This window comes from Protopterus annectens, chromosome 12.part0 (genome assembly GCF_019279795.1).
Source record: "Protopterus annectens isolate FY-2018-M chromosome 12.part0, PAN1.0, whole genome shotgun sequence".
Lineage (NCBI taxonomy): Eukaryota > Metazoa > Chordata > Ceratodontiformes > Protopteridae > Protopterus > Protopterus annectens.
This window is the reverse complement of record NC_056746.1, coordinates 634,525,513-634,550,947: the sequence shown is the minus strand read 5'-3', so window position 1 is coordinate 634,550,947 and position 25,435 is coordinate 634,525,513. Positions and strand designations below refer to the sequence as shown.

Below are 25,435 nucleotides of genomic sequence, written 5' to 3'. Positions count from 1 at the left end.
ACGACTGAAAAAGCTAAGACTGTTCTCTGTTGCATACCGCTTTCTCAGAGGCGATCTCTGTCTAACGTATAGAGCCATGTCCAACCCAGAATTGTTGAACATGCTCCATCTTAGCAAAACCAAATCTACTCGAGCTACACGCTCTAGGGATATAAACCTCAACACAACAATGAATAGAACATGCTGGAGGGATAGATTCCCTTCACAGAGACTTCCCTTACTATGGAACAGGGTCCTGATCTGCATAAGACAGAGCCCCTCACTATCACTCTTCAAAAGGAACCTTGATGAGTAGACGGTTAACAGAAAGTTCACACCGGGGATCACACCAACAGCACTACTGACAGGGGCCAAGGGTACTAGCTGCTAGTGCAAGGGTCTAGGGAACTAATAAAGGGGCGGTGAATACCGCACAACATGGCTGGGCTAATATATGCCTTCGGGCAGATAGCCCAGTACCAACCTATGAACCTACAAATGGAGAAAAGAATTCTTAAAACAGTAGTACATTTAGAATATATACAAACGCTTGATACATACTTAATAAAACTCCATAACCCATTCTCTTTAACCTTTGTGCAATTGGGGCTGTGCTGGCTAATGCTCTGTTGTCCTTATCTCTTTGACTGTTCCACCCTACTACTCATCTCTGCCTTCACTACCCAGGGTTCTGCCATACAGAAACAATAGTTGTACTGCTGTCTTATACACCTTCTCTTCATCTTCTTTGCCATTCTTCTGCCATACACAACCCTGACACTTCGCATCAGTCATTTGAGCATCTCTGATTTTAGCTTTGACTTTCTCGTTCAGGTTTCCCTTCACTTTAATTGCACCTCCCAGATACTTTGTAGCTGTTAACCTCTTTTGATATTTTCCCTGCTATCTCAGTTAACCTGTTCCACTGAAATTCTATCTTATCATGTTATGCCTTCATATTTTCAAATGCTCACCAACCCTCTCTTACCATTCATCTTTCTTGGCCATTATTTTGCATGTTTTTTTTATTCCAAATATGCCATTTATTTTTTGCACTTTATTTCTTTTAAAGATGGCACCTGCATTTCTTTCACAATGCCCAGTTAATCCTGTAAAGTAGGTTTAGTCTTTGATTTCCGTTATCTCATTAGTACCAGTACCAACCTATGAACCTACAAATGGAGAAGAGAATTCTTAAAACAGTAGTACATTTAGAATATATACAAACTCTTGATACATACTTAATAAAACTCCATAACCCATTCTCTTTAACCTTTGTGCAATTGGGGCAGCTCAAATGGCTTAGAGGCAAATCACTGTGGCTATGGTATGCAAGGTCCTGGGTTCGAGACTTGCAAGGGCTGATTTTTTTTTCTGCACAGGGAGGATGGCATAATGGTTAAGGTGTTTACCTTGCAAACACAAGATGCAGGGTTTGATTCTCACATGGGGTAATTGGCTAGGCTTAAAATGGCCCACAGCGGCAGTTAGCCTAGCACTAATCTATGAACCTATGAACCTATTATTGTTTTTTCACTGCCAAAAGCATTAAACTCAGTGAAGCCTTACTATGTTTTGATACTTTTTACTCAAAACTCAACTCAAAAACATAATCTCCTTGGTTATTACACTGTATTTTCCGTACATTCAATAAGGAGCCTAGTATCAATCAAATTTGTATGTTCCTTAAATACATGTTCCCAGTTTCCTTCCCCTTACCTTCACATCTCCAGCAATTTCACTCCACTTGAGGAAAGATACAATCATGTCTACTCATTACATCCGAGTGACGCCTCCAGGTACATCAGCAGTTAACTCCTACTGATGCCTCTAGGCGTAAATATTGCTTGTTCGTATTTGCATCAATAATTCCAAAACCATGCAATGTACAAGGTTTTAAAATATTTCATTGTAAAGCTTACACAATGGCAATCTCAACTGCATTAATATTTGACCTCTGTCTAGTACAGATAAATGGATGTTAACTGTTGTTTTTTTGCTATTAATTTATATAGATATCATTTTCAAATTTTTCTAAATTTCTTAACAACCAAGTAACAGATAGAAATGCTTAGCAAAATTTTATTCATCTAGCTGAGAGCTTATATATGAGGCTAACAGTATGTGTGTAACTTGAGTGCTTGCTAACATACAAGTTGTTTACAAATGTAATAGTTATTGTGTTTACTGTAACTTACACAATTCAGTTTAAGACCTAGAACCTAAAGAAGTCAGCACAAATTATTTTTATAGTGGTAGCAGAGTTGCCATTTATACTTCCTTCATAATGCCTGTGGTTCTAGAGAGACGAACATTTGTTTGAAATCTGAGGGCATAATTTGATTCTGTCAAAAGGCTTAGGCTCTGCCCATTGAAAGTTACAGCGCAAACTTCCTGAGCTCCATTGCAGTGAATGAGCTAAGTTAAGCTCAGGCATAAAAACACTGTTACTGCCTTATCTTCATTTATTTTGTAACCTGAAAATGTCTGAAACTGCTTCAAAATATTACACAGCACCAGGACATCCATTCCTTGGTCTGTCAAATACAACATATCTCCTGTGAGGAAAGCAATTTTCTCTTGATTGGCACACCAGTTGTATCCCGGGATTTATAAGTCCCTTATTTTTCTTCTTAAAAGTTCCAAATATAAGGCAAATAACAGAGGGGAAAAAGAGGACATGTCTTCCTTGTTCCCCTTCTCAGAATTGATTTGCCTATTAGTAACCCTCCCACCTTTATTCTTGCCTCTCATCCGCTGCACATCCTCTTTATTAACTCTATTATTTTAGTGGGAAATGCAAATGTTGCTATTGTTCTACACATAAAATCCCAATAAACCCTGCTGAATACTTTCTTTGCATCTAAGCTCACCAACAATACTGGCATTTTTTTAAGTTCTGATTCCCTCTGAATCATCACTATTCTATTAACATTGCCATATGTCTGCCTCCATTAAACAAACCACATGGATACAATTTTGGCAGTATTTTTGCTATTCTTTTCATTAATACACACTTGAACTCTCTCCATTTAAAATGGAAATCAATTTATACGTCACCAGATCTTCAGGATCAGTCCCCACCCTTCAGCAATACTGCGACCACTGTCCACTGCTTTCCTCCAGGATACTAGTACTTCTCTGCCTTCCAAGTCTTTATCAATTTATTCCTTCCCAAATCCCTAGGAATCTTCCTGTGGATTGTCTTTTCTTCATAGTTTTTATTTCTCCCCTTTCTTTCCTGGACATCAACTACTGTCCCTTTTCTTCATCTAACACTGTCATATCTAAATCATCCATGAATGTTTCCAATCGCACCTTATCTTGGCTTCCCCATTCCTCAGCTTTACATGAATGCTCATAACATTTCCAAAATATTTACATTATTGTCACAAGATGTCTACTTATTCTTGTCACAGAGTCCCTGAGTTTTGTTACCATTCTTTCTAGCTTCTGTTGCATTAATCATCATACTAACAATTTCTGCATTCTGGGATTACTGTAAAAAAAATAACTGTTCATCAGCAATTTTTCTAAGCAAATGTATATCATTTAAATGCTCGTTTATGCTTTTCCCAACACACTGCAGATGTATTTCTTCCTATTCTGAAAGATGTTCACTTTTTATTTTGCAGTGATTAAACTTTTCCCAACCTTTCTAAACATTTTTGTTCTCCTTGTCCAATATCTCCCTATCAGTCATCTTTACTATATTTCTAACATACATGTTCAAGTTGTCCTAGGCACTCTCTACAAAGTCAGATGCAGTTTCTCTCTGTTACCTGGGCCTTTAATTTTTTTTCTTTTCAATAAATACGTAGAAAAACTCCACTGTCTCCCGTTTAATTTATTACCCTGCATCTGTATCCTAATTTTTCTAGGGAGACTGTCCAATACTTTATTACCCTGCATCTGTATCCTAATTCTTCTAGGAGCGATGGTCCAATACTATTAGATTAGTCTCAATCCTTTCAACCAAATGCACCTGCCCCAGTGATGCACAGATTCTTACCAACCTGACCCAGTTTCTGTATCTTGAGAAAGAAATATTATTTGAACTTCTACTATAGAAAAATTGGCTGTCACATCAAATAATTCTATATATTTCTTTTAAACTCTAATTGTAATCTGTCTACTAGGTTCACCTAATACACCCATATTACAAAAGAAAATCCATTCATTAACCACAATTAAAATTCCCTGCTGAAATTGTTTTATTTCAATTCAAATTCTTCATATCTCAAACATTATTGCTCTGTGGAAGGAATTTTTTTTCTCTTCTAACAGTTTTCAGTTTTGGAGACCTGAATTATGTTGGGAAGGTCTGAAATTAAGTAGGTCACACAAAGTATTTTTCACTGCATACTTACTACCATCTAAGCGAATGTGTTGAAGCATCTTTTCTTTCTTTTAGCAACAGCTTTCCTCAGGTTTAGAACATCTCTGAACATTGTCTGCTACTAAAATACTATCTTAAGTAGCAATAAATCGGTCTAGGGATGCCAAGTAGCTACCCCACTTTTGAGTTCCTCAAACTATTTTCCAAGCTTTTGTCATCTTGCTTTCATCCAACTTTCAAAATGCAAACACACTACATGCACGTATTTATTGAGCAAAGAAAAAGCATCTTCAACTGATCAATGTCCATGTAAGCTGCTATGGCATCTTTTTGGTAGAAGTTAAAATTTCATCTTCTTGCAAACTTGAAATGAAGTTTTCAAACAGCAGAACACAGCTGTGGTATTTCACATGAGACAATACATGATTGCTATAACACTATTTGAGAAATATGAGAAGATAAATCTTCATTTGTCTACTCAAAACTACATATTGTAAATCCACACTTTAAAGACCACATCAAATTATATGACAATCAAAAAATGTTCAGGAAACTTAACCTCCTAATTCATTACGGTGTTAACATGTTTTCTAATTCCTGATATTAAAAAAAAATTCTTGATTTATTTCACTTAAAATTAAAGCTCCACATCTTATTTGCAGTACTGAACAGGGGACCTGTTAAGAGAACCCTGTCAATAAAATCATTCATACAAATATTTTACAGAACTTCCATTAAAGACAGTGAAGCTGTCACATGGGTTATTTTACTAACCTGAATTATAATAATACTTTTGATACTTACTACATCTTTAAACTGGGAGGGGGGGGGGTTGACTGTTTAGCATCTAAGAGTAATTGCCAGTGAAATCTTGAACTTTCAAGATGCTGTACAAACCACCCCCTCTCTCTTCTGAACATTACTTACTATACCCTTAAATAATTAGTGTGCTAAACCCAAATAGTTTTTTCATTAAAATACCAATAAGGTTAAAAGTAAATAAAATATGACTTAGAACTTTCAAAATTAAGACTTTTTTTTTAAACAATTGTTACAACTACAGTTAGGTTAGAGGTCATGCAATACTAAATATAAATCTTCCAAAAAAATATGTGTATAAAAAGACTTCAGTTACGCTTGGGATATAATATAAATTTTAGATCTTACAAAAAAAAGACATTTGTAAAATAAAAAAAAAAGTCTTAAGGCATCAGACTAGAAATCATGTAATATTAAATATGGACTCTTCAAAAATGAGAAATAATATAATTCAGTTAGGTTTGAGATATAATATAAAATCTAGACATTCTAAAATAAGAAATCCGTAACAAAAAATCTTAAGGCTTCAGATAAACTAGAGCTTATTGTAATCTGATGTATGTACATATAATTACTGTAGTGGCTAAACCTAACATTGGTTTTGAACTTTTAGACAGCAAAGGGTATTTTGTATATATTTTTTCTCTCACTATGCTCCTGAAGAAATAAAGTCATGGTCCATACGTATGGACAAACACTATACATAAACACTGATGTGCAGTTAGATCTCCTTTATAAATGCATCCATATTAACTTCCATTCATATGGTTAAAGAATAACAAATAAAGGGAATTGGAGACTACCCTCCCAAACGTTTCAAAAGTGTGCTTGTATTTCAGGTATTCTTTGGTGAATTTCATGGAAGAGCTTTTACGTTCAGTCTTCTATTCTCAAAATGTTTTTTTAAGCCTGGAGACTATTGCTAGTCCTTAATGGCATAGCCTAGTAGAATTGTCATGTTTAAAAGCACAAGAGGGTAACAATTAGAAACGGTATTCCCTAATGAACACCTCAATGGCATGTTGGTGCTTAGAGTGTTTTTGGGGCTGATGATTCACAAACTATGTTCTCATCCTTCAGAATAAATGGTTACTAACCTAAATGAGTGAGCTCTTATTGAAGTTTTATCCCATTAACACATCTGTTCACGTTACATAAATGCCACCATTCAATAAAATAAATATTGTGCAAGACAGTTACAGAAAGCAGTCAGTGGCAACATTAGCACACATTTGACTACTTGAGAGAAAGTGTAGGGTTCTGTGCATCAGACTGACTGTGCTCTTAAACAGGCAAGTGACAATATTAGTAACCAGCTTACAAAGCTGGATTTACAGTAATGTGGCAAGCCATTACTTTTCAAAGTGCACTGAATTTTGATATATAAAACAATTCTTACCTGAAGCAATTTCTGTGATACAGCTTCCCATCAACAAGATGTCTCTGAACCAAGTGTACATGATTGTGACAAATGGCACATGTACTACTCAAGGTCCCCTGCTTATTTGTGCTCTCAGCTAACACCCTAGGCTAGAAAGGCAGAGAAAAAGAAAAACTGTAATAAAACTGAAAGAATGCAAAGGATTCAAACCCAGAAGGTTTAAATGTCATGTACAAAAATCATGCAGCTGCAAAAAATGAATACAATCTTCCAAAGAAATGTTAACACTCAAGTACCAACACCAGTACTTTACAAAAACATGGACATCAATTATACTACTGCTATGCAGGTACCATGTTACTAGGAAATGCAAAAAAAAAAAATTAATAACTTAAAAACAGCAAGAAAATGTGTATTTTGCCATCTAAAAGAGATTACTCGGATGCAAAACATTTACATCTTACATAAAGACATTTTCATTCTGATTTTTCTTCTTCTCTAGAAACCTACCTGGATGTTCACTTAGTGATTTTAATGCATTTGTTAGGGCCAAAAATACACTCAGACATGAGCCTTGTGTTTTATAACATCCATGAGACTCGCTCATAAAGCCCTTCAAGTATATTATGTGGTAGTTTGTTACATTTTGAAACTAAAAGCCATCAATATATTCTACAGGGAAATAGGAGCTGGTTAATAATACTGGCTAATAATGCCATTGAGAGTTTGCATGCATTGGTTACTTTCAAATGAATACATTATCAGGAAGAATTAATATCAATGATAGATTAAAATTGCCAAAGGTCAAGTGTGACAATCCCCAATCAATGTCAGCACTCTAAGGAATCCTTACAAACACTGTGTTTGACTGCATAATACTCAAGTAAAAGATGAGAAAAAGGTCACCTAGCCATGTGTCACTACTCCAGAATGTTCTAACTGATGCACATTTACATTTATGTGTTTTCAGGGAGGAACACAGAAAGTCATTATTAAATTAGGCCAGGCCAAATAGCAAACAATTTGCTAAGTAAGTAGCCATCAAAGGAAAAAGACTGCTGCCTCAGTGGAATATGTCTACTACCGAGACAGGTGTTGAGTCTAGAGACTTTTGTCCCCATTCACTCTCAGCATATGACAAGGCCAGAAAACTGAGTGAAGGAATACGTAGAGCTCTTCTCGGAAGTAGTTTCATATGCTGTGTACAGCCACCAAATACCATTGCTCAAACTGGTTCAGCATCGACATGCCAACAGCTAACTGTGTTAAAATGAACTGTTCTAATGTACAAAAAGAACACTTCATGGAGTTCCTGACCTCCCCTCAGGTGTGCACCATACAAACTTAGGGAGAACAGGGATGAAAAAAATGCTTTTGCTGAAGTTTTAGTGTTTGTGCTTTACTGTTTGTTAATCTACTGCAGTGTTCCAGCTGTTCATTTACATTTATGAGTTTTTTCAATCTTGATCTTTGGTCAAAATGCTGGAATTTCATTTAACAGAGCTTTCAACATAGCTTTTATGCTGTAGCATTTCAGGTAACAAAATGATTTTTTTATATAGATATATATATATATATATATATATACATATATATGCACACACTCAGACACACACATTATTGGGTGAAACACAGCCACCGTTTTCACAAACATGCATCAATGGTGATTATTGACTAACACACACACACACAGACACACACACACACACACACACACACATATTACAGTGTAGTCGCTAATGTTTACACATATGACAGCACTGGTGACTATTTCTTACACAGGAAATTAATTTGTTTAGTTCTACATCAAAAACTACTAACAATTCTTCATGAGGAAATCCTGGACATTTGTTTACAGTTAACGCATTCATACATGCATCTGTATTCACTGATTCATCTTCCTCAGATACCTGCAGTTTGTTTTAATTGCTAATGTACAAAGGAAAGTGGGACACATAGTAACCAAAGGGTTCCATTTAAATGCAGTCTTTATATATGTTGCAGTAAGTGAAAAAGCAGTTAGTCACAGCAGAAACTGCAAAGCATGTCTTTCCTTACCGATACAGCAGAAACAGCTGTAACTGGTTTATTAGGGGTTGGCAAAGATGGAGCGGGCTGTGAAACTGCCACTTTACTAAATGCTGGTTTCTTGGGCTCTGGAATTTCTTTTTTCACATTACACTCTTCTGAGTCTGGAGCTGTCCGTTTAATGCCTGCCATTCCACCAACTACAAGACAAATGAAACATTGTTAACAAAATGCAACATTACAGCACGTTCCATGAGAGTTATTTCTGCAATAGACAATATCAGAAAGATAAGATGTCAACAGTATATGCCATGTACAATTGTTCCCAAACATCAACCTGATAGGGAAAATGTGGAAAAACAGATATCTGAAATTCTGAAACTAAAAACAGAAAAGCAAAGGAATGAAAATACAAAATAAAGGAAGCAGAAAGTGTAAGCGTTATATGATGCAACAGCATATCATGTTTAAATGACTTTCACTCTGGTTCCCCCCTATTGTCCAATCCTGGGATTGTGCAACTAAATAATTTTGCTACACACACACCCCCCCGCTCTAAACTACAAGGTGCCCCCCCCCCCCCATGGATGATTTTAAACACTCAGGGATTCAAAAAAAAAATAATCACCTGAAAGCTCACTGCAAACCTGCCAAAATGCTTTATAAATAAGACATTATGCTACCCTCCCCCAGCTCTAAACTACAAGGCACCCCCTGGATGATTTTAAACACTCGGGGGATTCAAAAAAGTCAGCTGAAAGCTCACTGCAAACCTGCCAAAATGCTTTATAAATAAAAAATTCTGCTACCCCCATCGGCTCTAAACTACAAGGTGCCCCTTGGATGATTTTTAAACAATCTGGGGTTAAAACAAAATCACCTGAAAGCTCAATGCAAACCTACCAAAATGCTTTATAAATAAGAAAGTGTGTATAAACAGTTTCCCTATTAACTGGCTATTCAATATGCAATGTTTTTTGGCTTGAATAGTACTTTTAATATTACATGTTTTTTTTATACTTGTAATCTGTACACGGTGCGCACACACACACACACACACACACACACACACACACACACACACACACACACACACACACACACACACCCCAAGTGCGGCTATCCCCCTCCCAGTTTAATTTAATTAAGAATTGTACTTGCAGTAGTTTCTGATTCAACTGGACTTAATTAAGGAGTACAAAATAACCTTAAGCTTATATTCTTTAATGCTGTATATGCAACCTTACACACCCTACTGCTGTGCTCCCAATACTTAACTGGCCCCATAACAAGTGTTTTAATTAGATCTGCTGCTGCCTCAATGATAATTTTTTTCTGAGTACTTACCTGAAGATTCTCGGTCTCTGGGGTGTCATCCCACTCTGTTTTCCTTCCAGGGTCACTTCATTCCCCTACCCTGCCCCCAAATTCCACCCCCCCCACTACCTCTAAATTTAAACCTATCCACACCACACCCCCTTCCTCTGGTAGCTCCACCCTTCTCATCCATACACTCCATCTGTCAACATATTTCTATTAATATCACACTAGCATCCTATCTATATACCACTCCCCTTCCTTCATTTCTACAAATCTTTACTACTCTCCACCAATTATTCACGTAGGTAGTTTTTCTGATTAACTCTCGAATAATCCTTAATCTAAAATAATTCTTCTTATCCCCCTATCATTAACACTCTTCTCCATCTCTACACTTTCATCATATCTAGTCCCTATCTATCCTATGCTAATCTCTCTTACAGACACTACCTCTTACATCAATAACACAATCACTACTCCCTACCCATCACCGCTCATCTCTTTCACGACAGTATATTGTTCTTTAAACCTAAACTGTTTCAGACACAGCTAAACCTGTTTAGCATTAAAATTACTGACAATTTAACCAAAATTAAATCTTATCTTTACTATACAATCTTGAAATTTCTCCAGCTCTGTGGTGACAGCCACCATAAACTTGGTCCCAACATCACTCAATTCTCATCATTAACCCACATTCCAGGTTCACAAAATATGATTAAATGTATGTCAGTAAACGGACAAAGCATGTGCAACAAAATCTCTGATTTGCATGCTTGGATAACTGTTCAATCTCCTGACATACTAGTAATCACTGAAACCCTGGCTTAAACCGCACATAAAAGATACTGAAGTATTTTCTCCTGGCTTTAATATGTTCAGAGCTGATTGACTTAAAAGAAAAGGAGGTGGTGTTGCAGTAATATATCCTGATTCTATTTCCTTAACCCCTCGCAACCAATCCATACCCTCCTTTGACAAAACTGAAAAATTGATCACCTACCTTAAAGTAAACAATAACAGTCTCTGCATTAGAGTTTTATAAATACCCACTGGCAATAACTTATCAAATCTGGAAAGTATCCTATCATGGGTGTCAAAAAATCTGTCTCTGGAAACAGAAATATTAGGTGATGTCAACACTGACTGGAAGAAGCTTGACTTACAATTCCCCACATATATCATAAACCTATTTGGATTTTCTCCGCTAATTGCTCACCTAACCTTTACCAGTTCTGCAAACCAAAATGGCTCAATTATTGATTGGATTTTCTCCCATCTTAGCAATTTCTCTATATCTAATCAATGATCACCACCCCCTCTGCACAACTAGATTTCTCTCTCATTCAAGCAGACAAACATACCAACAAGACAGGACAAAACCTATCAAACGTTGACTATCAGGCCTTTACAAATATATTAAACTTCATTACATGGTCCTTCCTTAAATAAATACTTACTGCTAGATGATGCAGTTGAACAACCTAATTCCAGATTCCTAAACACCTTAGACAGTTTAGCTCCCACCAGAAGCAAAAGAGTAAAAACCAACTACACTCCCTGGCTTTCTGTCTTTACCAGATCACTCATGCAAAAAAAGAGACACAGCTTAGACAACTTACCTAAAACATAAGACTCAATAATTTACAGCATTTCAAAGTACTGTGTAACCTTGTAAAGAAACAGGGTAATTTAGATAAAAAACAACTCTATGCAAAGCCACAAGATCAGCAAAAATACAGTCCAAAAAACTTTTGGCACACAGTCAAAAAAATCCTACACCCAGGAAGCCAGTCCTCCCCCCAATCCTCCTGTGATAGTACGCCCCCCCAACATAGCATCTCAATTTAACTCTTACTTCATCAATAGCATAGCTTCCATCAGTAACAAATTACCTCCATCACCCTCTACTTTCTCTCAGCCTCCTATCACCTGTCAGTCCACATTTTCCCTTCAACCAGTTCAACTTCCTTCATCAAATCACTCTTGTGCAAGCTCAAGCCATATTCCCCCTTTGCAGACAATCGTCCTAATGAAGTCCTAAAATGGCTATTGACTCAATTGTCTAGACAGTTTCCATAACCATTAATACAGCTATCAGGGAAGCTTATGTCCCCTCCCTGTGGAAAATTCCTTTATCCTTCCCCTCCACAAAGGTGGCACCTCCACAGAAATTTCAAACTTTAAGCCAACTGCTATTCTTTCACCACTATCATAACTTCTAGAAAAAATTATCCATAAAGCACTTCTTCAATAGTTACTTGACAATAATCTTCTCTCTCCCACCAAACATGGACTCAGACCAGCACTATCACTGCTCTACTATCCTTTGCTGACACTGTCAACAAAGCTTGCGACTCAGGGAACTTTCTTCTCTGTTCTTAGATCTATCCAAAGCCTTTGATATGGTCTCCCACTTCAAACTCTTATCCCAGCTATCTCTTCTGGGCTTAACTGAAACATCCTTACAATGGTTTACTAGCTATCTCTCTAACAGATATTAATCTGTCAAATGGAACTCTAACTTGTCTCTTTACTTACCAGTCAGCACTGGGGTACCCTAAGGCTCAATACTAGGTCCACTTCTCTTCAACATTTTTATTAACCATCTTAATACTGCCACCAAAGAAGCTACCCTAATTCAACATGCTGAAGACTCTGCATTAATCTTCTCCACCAGGAATCTTTCTCATCTACAGAGCTTAACTCAAGTAGCATACAATTCCATTGGTTCTTGGCTCATCAACAAGCATCTACTTACTTAACCCGAAAAAAAAACTAAACTTCTACTATTTTTACCAAAACAATTTTCTCCAGATACTTCTAATTTTGCTATTAGTTCTCTGAACAATAGTTCAATCAATATGGTCTCGCACAGAAAACTGTTAGGTGTAACTATAGATGCCAATCTTAAGATTAACTCGCATATTTGCAACAACATAAAAAATAATCAAAAATTGGGCATGATGTATAGGGCTAAGAAATTTATCTCCAACTCTGCAAGAGTAACCCTTGCCACCACCTGTCTCTTACCCTCCGTTCTATATGCTTCACCTAGTCTAACCGATCTTCACTCTCCCCTCAAAGCAAAACTTAGCCAATGTTACAACAAAATAGCTAAATTTGCCACAAGCCAAGTCCATTACTCTCACCATTGTTCTGCTCTAAAGTCCCTAAACTGGCACAAACTATCCCACCTTCTCACCTTTAATCAACCAACACTAACACACAAAATATTGTACAACTCCTCATTTTCACAAACAAGATCATCACTACTTCAACACTATATTCCATCTCGAGACCTATGCTCTTCTCATAAGTATCTACTATCGATTTACAAACCTCAAGGATCTAACAGTGAGTCTGTACTCTCACTATGTTGCCAAATCATGGAATTGCGTTCCAGAATCAATCAGACTTGTACCCCACTACTATTCCTTAAAGTCTAGGCTGAAAGAACATCTAACCAATAACTGGACCTGCACATGCTCCATGCCATCTTAGTACTCGTTTCTATTCCCTTCTCCCCAGTCTTAATAGACTTTCTCTTGATCTACCCTACTTCCTTTCCTGCATTACCTACTTTATAGCATAACCTTTATAATTCCTTAACCTTCTAATGTTCCTTCTCTCTATTCTTACACTAACCTTTACCTATCCCAGAAATTATGACTGAAATGTACTACCCAAGTCTCTTGCCAGAAAATGTATATAGTTTTTACGACTTATTACTTATTCTGTAATTTATTTTTAACGCATTATTATGTAACATACATATTAGGAACTATCTTCTATATAATGTCTGTTCACCTTTATTGTTTGCTCTGTATTAGCTTATTTTCTTCTTTTACTGTATCCACAAATTGTACTCCTGTATGATTGCCTTAGTCTTTGTAAGCAATGGTGATTTATAATTCTGTTTAAATTGTATTTTGGAGCTTTTCTCCCCAGGCCTCCACTGAAAATGGGCTCCTACCCAGTTGGACTTTTCTAGAAAACAAATGTCAAATAAATAAAATAAAATAAATAACATTATTTCACTTTCATCTTCTTAGTTATAGTGTTGCTTTTAGGAAATTCTTTAGCATGTGTTGAACTGAATCCCAAGTAGCACCCGATACCACAGATGAAGTGACATGTATGACAATGGAATGGAATGTTAAGCTTCAAAAAATGGTTAATGATGCAGAAGGTACACTGTGCAGGCTAAGGGCTCAACAATGGCATATAAAGGTGATCAATGACCTCACACTGCAAGTTACATGTACTGCTACTGTCACAAACTGAGCACATTATGCAATCTATAGCAAATGGCTGTCAATCACTTAAGTACTGGGACTAGTATGACTATGTCAATGCCAACTGCTCCCTCAAGTGCCGCCATTTTATTAAACATGTGTTGTAGTACACATATTTTACTCTTTGTCAGGCATATTCTATTATATGTTGTTGTCTTTTTTTGGGTTGCGGCTGAAGATACCCTACATGGATTTGATCACCCAGCTGGTTATGCATCCATCCATAACCCCTTTTTCTCATTTTGCACATGGAGTTGTGGTGTCACCTCAACTGTAACAATCATCTTCAACTGTAACAATCTAGAGCCAAGGTTTACACTGCCAGTTTGCTAGCCCTGCCATAGTACTTCTTCCTCAACACACACTTGCACGCACACTCATACCTATGGCCAAATTAGAGTATCTAATCTGCCTACTGCATGTCTTTGGAATGAGGGAGGAAAGTGGAGCATATGGAGGAAACCCATGCGAACACTGGGAAGGCATGTAAACTCCACACAGAAGATCCAGTTGGCTATCAAAAGACTAAAAATAAACTGACCATACACTGTATACAGCACTGCTCACTGCAAGCAGTGACTGTCATATATTACACATATTACATGTTTTATTTGTAAACTTTTAAATAAAATACATTTTTCTTCTGCTGCTCATATAGTCTGAAACTGATCAACTGGTTGCCAGATGCTTCTAACACATTACACTTTCACTCATTCTCTTTTTATACTACTGTCCTAACTGTTGAATCAAAAAATAATCAGAATATGTTTGCTTCAGCTAGTGTACACACGTACTTCCCTAGTGGCCTAGTGATCATAAAAGTTTGCTACCCTTAATGACAATTTTACACAATCACGAGTAAAAGTAATACATTCAGTTTTATAATCACTGCTTCACATGGCTGCCACAGTGACTTTCAAAAAGTGCTTACAACTCTCTAAATGTTGAAATGCAAATGGATTAATAATAGTTGTCCAGTATATAAAAGCTTATTTCTAAGCAGGTAATGCACAAACCTATGTTGCAGGCACTAGGTAGACACTTGCTAGTTTAGACTGGCTTCAGCAACTTAATTTCTGAGAAATGCACAGAAAACAAGTAATCATTTGATTACAAAGAAACTACCTGCCTATGTTCATAGGCGTAATAATTTGAATTAAGTGTACATTCTTTTTGCTGCTTCTCCAGAGTTAAGTCTCAACCCTGCTGGTTTAAAAGTTACCTGGGGATTTTGCCCACATATGGTCTCGTACCTACTCATTTCTTCTAGTGGCTAACAGCCTTTAACTGTTTAATTGTCTTCTATACTACAAGTCTGTTAGACAACCTCATGCAAATGAATGGAGCCGGTTAATTTAGACATTTCCTATGATTCAGAAAAAGACTCACCACTGGCAGCAATCAATGTCCTGTTTGGACAGTGAGAAAATAAGATTCAGAGAACAGACATGGCCACAATAAGAAAGACCTCATTATCAGTTCACTAACATGTCTACAAATCATGCACTAGCCAGTATTAGTCCAAGCAGACCTAACAGTAGTAGAGTTTCCCATAGTGGCTAATACATCTTATTGGCAAAGACAGCTCCTTACTTTCTCTCCCTCATACATATCTCACTCACACACACACACACACACACACACACACTCTCACGCAGTTCCCTCCACAGTCAATCAAAGTCATGAAAAAACTCACTCATTCAATCACATGTACGCAAGCGCGTGCACACACAAACTCCCACACACACACATCTACCTTTTCTAACCCCCACATGCGACCATGCACACACACCTAATCACACAGCTTTATTCATGCCCTTACAGACACATTCACACACGAGCAAACACACACACACACACACAGACACAGACACAGACACAGACACAGACACAGACACAGACACAGACACAGACACAGACACAGACACAGACACACACACACACACACACACACACACCCTTTGCTGAACTTGTCTATATTTTGACTGCTTCCATAGCAGTGAATGGCTGACCACTGTCTTTTGATAGCATTCACTTTTTCCTCCGACAGTGATTAAATTTTATATGGCTGAGGAAATTCTCTGACTCTCTCCACAGTGTAAATTAGACATCACTGGCATTTCAAGGAAGATCATACTGCTAATCAGTATTAGCCTCTCCCCTGTCTTGTCACATCGTCATCCAGCTCGGCCAACAAAACCACATCTATGCTGAGGCCCAACTAGTGGGAAGCCTCTGTGGTAAGAGGACTGTGCACATCAGAAAGGCTTAACATGATTGGTGGGTGTGGGACAGCCATGTTAAGGCCTTTCCCTCACAGGAACCCCTTCTCAAGCTCAGACGATTTTTTTTTTTTTTTTCAGTTTTGCATCAGCAAATCCTGTAAATTTTGAAACTGGTACTAAGTGCAGGTTAAAACAAGGGAATTCATAGAATTTGGCAACTGAACTTCTTCAGCCAGTTCACTTTACAAGGCCTTCAGTATTTAAAATCTGGTTTAATCAATCTGCATTTGATTTGTTATATACATGACAAGACTTGAAATGGAATCACTGTGTTGATTGGAAACAAGAGTAACAATCACCAGTTTTCTCCTGGAATTTAAGCAAATAAAAATGCAATATCATTATTTTAGTAACTGTAAATCAGTGGCCATGTTCAATAGGAACAGTCTGGTACAAATTACATGTGGTCTCCAGTTCTGTCACCATGCTGTGCATGCATGATACATGACATTTTACTGCTTGTAAATACTTCTGTATTTACTTTATATCATAAAAATTTGTAGAGAATTTTTTTTTATTTTAATGTTAAATGTCTTCATAGTAAACAATTGTGTGGAGCTTTTCTCTCCAGGTCTCCACTGAAAATGGGTAAACTGTTGCCCATTCGGACTTCCCTGGTTACCAAATGTCAAATAAATAAATAAAATTATGACACACACTTCTGAGGCAGGAGTTCATGTGAGTTAGAGTATGTCATTACAGTCTGATCATTTTGATGTTTTTACTGCAGATTTAAACCAGAAGAAGCACAAGTAATTCAGAGATAGACAATATACATGACCCAACGTCCTGATATCTAACTGTGTATTTATTTTCTTACAGAGATGTCTTTGTATTAATAAAGACTTAAAAGAAAAATACTGCTTAAATCAACAGTGAGGGAATAACACCAGCAACCACTAAAATATCTATTTACTATTACTGCACAAGTAAGGTATTTCTAGAATCTCTTATTTTGGAGTTCTGCCAGAATAAGCCAATAGAGTTGAGAAGTATTAGCTACACCAATCAAAGACCACTATACTACATATAACAAGTTTGAAACTTTGACCACTCATCCAACCAAATTTGGCTTTTAAGATGGCTAAATGTTTCGTTTGACATACAAGGGGAGTCTGTCTGTCTGTAGGCAGGGGATATGTGAGGTTACATACCTATCACGACAACAAGTTCTATTTATTTGCTGATGAAGCTTAAGACTATTGATATGGATATTAGTATTGTCTCTGGTTTTGTGAAGGTGACAAATGTCTAGTAGGGCAGGATCTTCTATACAACAGAAGGCCAAATAGAGATCACCATGCAGCAGCTTCTGTATGACAGAATAAAAACGGAGGGATTTTAGTCTGTCCAGAAAGCTTAATGGTCTTATTTCAATAAATATCTAATTATAAATCTCCACGGTCTCTCTTGCTGGGAAAGGATTTAGAAAAGTGCATATTGAAGGGGGTGCTGCATTTAGTAACGGGCCTAATGTGGAACGGATAGCAAGAAACTAAGACTTCCTTAGGTAACCATTTGAAATGCTGGGACCCACTACATCAAGTCTCGAAACTCGGAGAATGAATGGTCAAAAACACTGACTTACACATTCTAACTCTGAGATGGCAATTTCTTTTCTCTGAGGTATGGCAATCTCAGAGTTAGTATACAGAAGTTCAGAGGGAGTGGGAGCTTGACCCCCTGCAAAAAAAAAGACGTTTAAAGGAGAAGACAAATGTACAATACTCACTCTTCTCTTGCATTTTTGGGCTGTTTTTTTAATGTCTGCAGTACTCAGCACTTTGAGTGTCAGCATTTCGATATGGACCCATTTATTGGACCTAGACAAAACAACCTTGGAAATGTTTCAATCCAGGCAGAATGACTTTATAACACTCCTTTGTCATATTATATGCCAATACATGACATAAATTCTAACTTTGTGATTTTGATTTCATATCAGTGTCCTCTGTTGTCATGGAAATGTTTTCCCTGGTCTGTCTCCAATGAAAATGGGCATTATGAAGATGGACAGACATGGTTAACTAAGGGTACACGTGAATAAATAAACCCTAGAAAAGTTAAATAATGGTGATTCCCACAATGAACTTGAATCTGTGGTCAGATAGTAGATTAGGCATGTGACTGGAGGGTGTGTGTGTGTGTTGAACTCATTGATCATGCAACACAATGAGCCATCTGTCCATATTTGGCAAGTGCAGGGAATGCATATGAGATCTGAAGTAGTCCATAGCCATTATAAACTGTGGAACTGGAGAAGGAAAGTGCAAAGGTAAGTGGTAAAATGTTCAAAGCTGCAATACCAATTGCCAGTAATGAAATGAGACTTTGTGTCTTTCTTCTTTTAACCATAGCACAATTCTTCAACATTTACATGCAGATTGCACATATGTTGTCAAATGTGTGCTTATTGGTAGACAGACGTCATGATCATGGCATTCTCTATCCACAAAAACAGACAATCAAACAAAAAATGGACAGTAAAAATATCACACACCACAATAAACAATGCATACAAAACGGAAGATCATAAAACATGCAGCACAGTTCTCCAGCAGTACATAGTCAAAGGTTACATACCTACTAAGTTATATCAACTCCAGGATGCATTAACTAAACAGAAAATTATCCCCATGTGTTTATATTCTACAAGCACTTCATCACAAGTCCATAAAAACATCCACATAGTACACACCAACCACACATGAAATAAAAAGCATGAACACTGAAACTAAATTGGCAATTAAACAAGCCGATACTCACAAAGGAACAAGTATATACCACTAAAAATCCATAGATTTTATATATATATCTATATATATATATATATATATATATATATATATATATATGAGAAAGAGAGAGATATATACCCCCCCACACACACACACGCACTCAAAGATAGCATGCAATGAAACAAGTGAACAACCTGAGTCAAAAGCAACTCTGTATCTACCTCCACTCAGAAGCAATCAAAATCAGTCATATGAAATAAAGTATACATAGCCAGATTGATACACACGCAGAAATGAACTTCAGCAGATGTTTATACAGCATACCATATCATGCATAATCACATTTTATGTGACTCATGTTTGTAACTTAACATTCAATTACTCAGAAGTTAGCATTATAGCTCTTAATCATTCTAATGACACCACTCACTCCACTGCACTCAGTGACTGTACACATTCCTCAAACTATTTCACACAGAGGACAATGTCTCGTAACATGCCATGCTTAAATCACTTACCTGTGTGACTTGGTGTAATACAGCTTTCAGACAGTTCAATGCAATTGAAAAGATCTAGGAGGTATTAGGGTTTCTTAAACTTCCCTTCTTTGCTGTAGGTATACTGAGATTATACTGAAGTATTCTCCAAAAGCACTACACAGGATTTCACCCTATGACATGCCAGTACCCACATATGCATTTCTTTCTTTATATGGACCAAGTGGCTAGAAAACTAGCAGTGGGCATTAATGTGATTACAAAGCTTAAGGAGCTCCTGTTTTTACTAAACAACATTATCAGGCAGATATGCATGTTGTGTTACTATGTGGATGTGTTTATTGACTAGTGACGCATTGCTTGTAAATTTGATAAATTCTTTAAAGTGAGCCTGGGAAAGTAGTGTGCAAAGTAACTACATACAAAATACTAATATACAGTGCAAAGAGAACTACAAACACAACACCCAGCATAAAAAAAAAAAAAAAATTCTGACACTTCTCTGAAGAACATATTTGCATATCCTAGTAAGAGGGGTTAGTAATAAACTTATTTTTGCTGGGGGGGGGCACCCCACACTCCCAAACCAATGTATACACCCTGAAGTCCCCATTTGGGGGGGGAAGCCCCTCACACGTTTTGAACCTATATATACCATTACCAACTCCCAACTACCTCAGAGAAAAGGGAATATTCCAAGAAACTGCATCTCAGACAGTATATGCAAGTCCATTCTTTTCTTTCTGCCATTTAGTTTCCATATTTCAGGACTCATTCTAGTGGGTACCAACAATTCAAACGGTTACCATCACAACAAGATGCTCAAGAGGGTGGTAGTGGACAGACAAAGCAGCATTTGACGGTGAAAAGAGGTTGATGGGTGGAGGAGAGGTTAAGGAGAGGCAGACAGGAAGACGGAATACGATGCAGTACAATACAACACAATACAACACAACACAAAACAGGTAAGCCTCTACAGTACTTGCTTCACAAAGTCCACAGCCCAGTATTTGTTGAAAGGTATATAAAGTGCTATAAAAAATATGTACAGAAAAGATGCATTTTCTCTTTAACTAGTCTTTGTCCTGCCTGTACAAAGACAACTTTAGTTTTCACTACTATCAAACTGTCACACCTTTCACCTACATTAAACAGACATTGTATAATTAAATCTTCGCCCAAAATAGCTTAATGCAAAATCGTACCGACGCTTAATAGTGCGTTGGTTAAATCTAGCACAAAACCGACAACTAGCAACGTCGTGGTCAGGGCCTAGGCAAGGAATACAGTAAGAATGAAAGTCCTTATGAGGTATTTGCTTCCCACAAGAAATATAATTATTAACTTTTTCTGACATCGGTCTGGAGCAAGAAAAAAGTTTCCCCAACGGGGTACTTAGCTTTTAATGAAGACTTTGTATCTGAAACTCGAACACGAAAATCTCAGGAGTCGGCCGACCGGCACTTGCGAACTGCTTCTGCTTCGGGCACCGCGCGGCAAGAAAGACTGAATAAAATGGCGTCGGCTGCATCTTTTATACCCCTGACATCAGGGAAGAGGTGACAGCAACCGACGCAGGACCCAAGACTTTGGAATTCAGGCCGACTGAGGGCAACCTGCCAGCAGGATAACCCAAATGTAATGACTGCAACAGTGAAACACGAAGAACATCAGGAAAGTGGATAAATGGAGCACTTGAAATGTCTGATCTGGCACTTCCTTATCTTCCAGTAGACAAGGTGCATCACTCTGTAGAGACGCCATGACATTAACTTAGACTTGTGCACCCACAGGGCTAATTCTGCACCTCCATCAACACCCTCCCACAGTCAGAGTATTAAACACATTTAAAAGTGAAGATGCCAGTGCATACACCACATTACATGGCCTTTTAACAAATAAACAGGGGTCTTCCAGTTCCAAAGGCAATTATACAGCTTGTACTTCCACATATTGAAAAATTCTGTGAGTAGGAACTGACCCCATGCATGTGTTTTGTATTCTATACATCCCAGTTCACTGCAGTAGGTTCTAGTCTCTAATGTTACCAGTTACTCTCATTTCTTCTGTACTAACAAGTTATCAGTCAAGCTTTAGTTGGTTGGCTTTCTATACAGTAAGAGGTCAAGACCAGTTCAAGCAGCAACCTTCTGAGCACAGTCTACAAAACAGCCCATGTCTCCATCACAAAACATGAACTCATTAATGGCCTAAATGCTTGATTTCTTGTGGCTCTACATCCTACTTTTCTCATCAGGGAAGAGGCGACTGTAACCGACGCCGGACCAAGACTTTGGAATTCAGGCAGACTGCGGGTAGCCTGCCAGCAGGATAACCCAAGTGTAATGACTGCAACAGTGAAACACGATGAACATCAGCCCATGTCTCCATCACAAAACATGAACTCATTAATGGCCTAAAGACCTAAATGCTTGATTTCTTGCGGCTCTACATCCTACTTTTCTCATCAGATACAGTTATCTGAACTAGTGCATTCAGTTACACACTTGAATTTCATTTCAGAACTACAGTGGATGGATTATGGCTTTTCCACACCTTGTCTCTCCTCCTTCTCTGATTTAGCTATAAGCCTCTGTAAGTATTGCAAATGCTCTAAGACAGTTTTATGGCTAGTGCCAATTTCTGCTGCATCACCATCTCCACAGACAAGCCATTTCATCAAACTTTGCAAACTTTACCTGGTGCTGTACAACCTCAAAGGTTGTTACATTAAGTAAAGGGGTTCTCCTCTCTTGCACAGTGCATCTGGCACGCTTGCCCACCACTTCAGACAAAGATGTTTCTGGGAAGTACTTTTTCAAGAAAATGGCCCACTACTAGAGACAGACTTGGTGAATTACACTATTATCAACAAAAAGATACACTCACCAGCCTGCAATCCAATAGGCTCATCTAAAGCAGCTTCAGGCAGTTTCATTTTTTATTCCTCATACCAACTTATCTTATCAAAGCAAAGCTGCTGTTTTTAGTGCTATTTTAAGTCACTTGAGGTAACCATAAAAATGGATAACCTGCAATGCACCAACCACTGAAAATATGTTTAATGCAGAAGTATTACATAAGACTGGAGCATACTATGTCACTGCACTGACATAATATGCACCTTGTCTACATTTTATAATCTTTTATAACCCATTCTGGACAGACGATTTCCTCTAAAGAAAACAACAGTCAATGGTAAAACACACGTCATGTGTTACAGCGGAGTTAAAATATGGTCTAAAGTTCAGGGACAATGTCTAGTAAACTTGGAAGGATGACCCAGCCGATACAGACAAATGCGATTAGGACCTAAAACTGCAGTAGGAAATAAAAAAAAACAAAACTAATGCACAAAAGACATTTACATAAGGAACATGCAGACTAAGTGTCAAAGCCAACCTAGGCAATTTGGGTAAACTATGAAACGCCTGGGTACCTCAAAGCAGTTTCCAAACATCTAGATAAGACTTCTCTTAAAAAAGAAACAGGAGAAGGTATTGCAAAATCCTCTTTACCTACAAATTAGTTCTATAGTTAAACATTAACACAGCAACTCTTGCCTGTATCACACTGCACAAATACTTGCAGTATTTGCCTTTTTATTTTAACACACTAAACAAGGTTCGTGTTAAATAACGTCTTGGCAAAATAGATTGTACCTACAAGCTCTTTTTCCATCTTATTCACCCCAAAATATTAAAATTTGGAGATCAGTGATTGGCTAAGCCCCTAACTTGTATTTTCAACTTTGCTTTAACCACACAGCACATCCCTCACAGTTTCAAAAAGTGTGCTAATTACACCACTACCCAACATACCAACACCCACAACATAACAGCATCGCCCACAACAGCAATAGCCAACTAATTGCCCCTAACCAAAATTTTTGAAAAATTAATCTGCATACAAATTATTGTCTATATACCAAAATATGACATAAAAACATACCATACAGACTTGGTCCTAAATATTGACTGCCACCCTTGTACTTGCCAACCAAATTTAAGATAATATGGATCTAACACTTAATTAAGGCAGTATTTCCAGACATGCAACAGGCATTCAAAACTGTATATTACGTTTTCTTTGATAAAAAATTATAATCCAATGGATTTTCAGAACAAGTAAGGTTATGTATCAAAAACTCTCTCTCTCTCTTGGAAAACATTCATTGCTTTAAGCATGAATATGCAATCCAGCACAGGCAATTCATACATAGCTGCACCACAAAAGGTCCATTTTAGGACAACTTTTGTTTTTGTTGTTCACGTATGACCTACCTTGGTGTATTCTACAACTAGACTGCTTATTATAAAAATGACAATGTGATCCCAAGGGCTAACAAAATGCCTCCTTGATCCAAAGGAACTACAACGTGATCATGAATGTCTCTGGAACTGGCTAACAACAACAAACTCATTAGTATAAGTAAGACTACTATCATGTTAAACACCTTTATAAAGTAAAACCCATCATCTACCGTCAAATACGCAAAAAAACTAACTTCAACCCTCTCTCATTCAGCTCATCCCTAAAAGACTAACTGGCAACCTCTAAAATACCTCAAACTAGATGACGTAGTTGACTACTTTAATAAAACATTCTTAAGCATCCTTAATTACTATGCCCCCATAAGACGTTCCAGAACTAGAGTCCAACAATCCCCATGGCTACAAAAAAACACGAAGTCTGAAATGAAAAACAGGGATAAAGCATGGGACAACTGGCACAAAACCAAAACCCCCTCTACTAGGAAAAAATTCCTATAACTACGCAATAGAACCAAAAAGCTTATAAAACAGGACAAAATCCAATACTACCAGTCTGTCCTTACCTCCTCCCAACATAACCCCAAAGAACTCCATCCTCCACCCGGGTAAAGTAAGTACACCCACTCCTAACTTAACTCACTCCTCCGAAAATATTGCTACCTCTTTCAACAATCACTTCACACAAACCGTACTATCACTAGCTAGACAACACAACCCCCCCCCCATAAACCCGCAACATCAACTAGAACTAACAATCTCTCAACTAGCTTCTCTTTCTCTCCTGTTCCTACCTCCAGAATAAAACAACTACTAACTAAACTTAAAACCACCAGATTAGCAGCACACAACCTCCCAGGTGAATACATTCAACTTGCAGCTGATGCTCTAGCCTACCCCGTATCACTCTTGATTAACAGATCTCTGTCAGAAAGTTATGTTCCTACACTATGGAAAGTCTCACACATAATTCCCCTACACAAAGGAGGCCCCTCCACAGATCTAACCAATTACCACCCCCATAGCTATTCTCTCGCCACTCTCCAAAATACTAGAGAGATGCATTTATTCTCAAGTCTCAGATCACCTCTTTGCTAACAACCTCCTCTCCAACACACAACATGGTTTCCGACCTAACCATAGCACCACCACTGCCTTACTCTCTTTCTCTAACACTATCCTACAAAATAAATATGCAGATTATCTCTCCTCAGCAACATTCCTAGACCTCTCTAAAGCTTTTGACATGGCCCACACAAATAACTCATCTCTCCTCTCAATAACCCATCCTTCTCTCAACCAGTCATCAACTGGTTTCAGAGTTACCTATCTGACCGCCAACAAGCAGTTGTTTGGCAGGGCAACCTATCTCCCCATCTACCAATCTCCATAGGAGTTCCCCAAGGGTCCATCCTGGGACCCCTACTCTTCTCTATTTTCACCAATAATCTAGCCTCAGCCACAACACATGGCACACTCA

General features: G+C 37.7%; 1 protein-coding gene across 3 annotated transcripts in view; it reads right to left on the bottom strand.

Moving 5' to 3' along the window:
* The window catches only part of MICALL2 (MICAL like 2), a 976,695-nt gene that overhangs the window by 473,372 nt on the left and 477,888 nt on the right, over nt 1-25,435 (bottom strand). For all 3 annotated transcript variants that reach the window (XM_044089760.1, XM_044089761.1, XM_044089762.1), the window contains exons 4-5: nt 8,577-8,746; nt 6,537-6,667 (exon numbers count right to left, since the gene is read on the bottom strand). In XM_044089760.1, the coding sequence (XP_043945695.1) occupies nt 6,537-6,667; nt 8,577-8,746 (301 nt within the window). The remainder of the gene's footprint in view (nt 1-6,536; nt 6,668-8,576; nt 8,747-25,435) is intronic.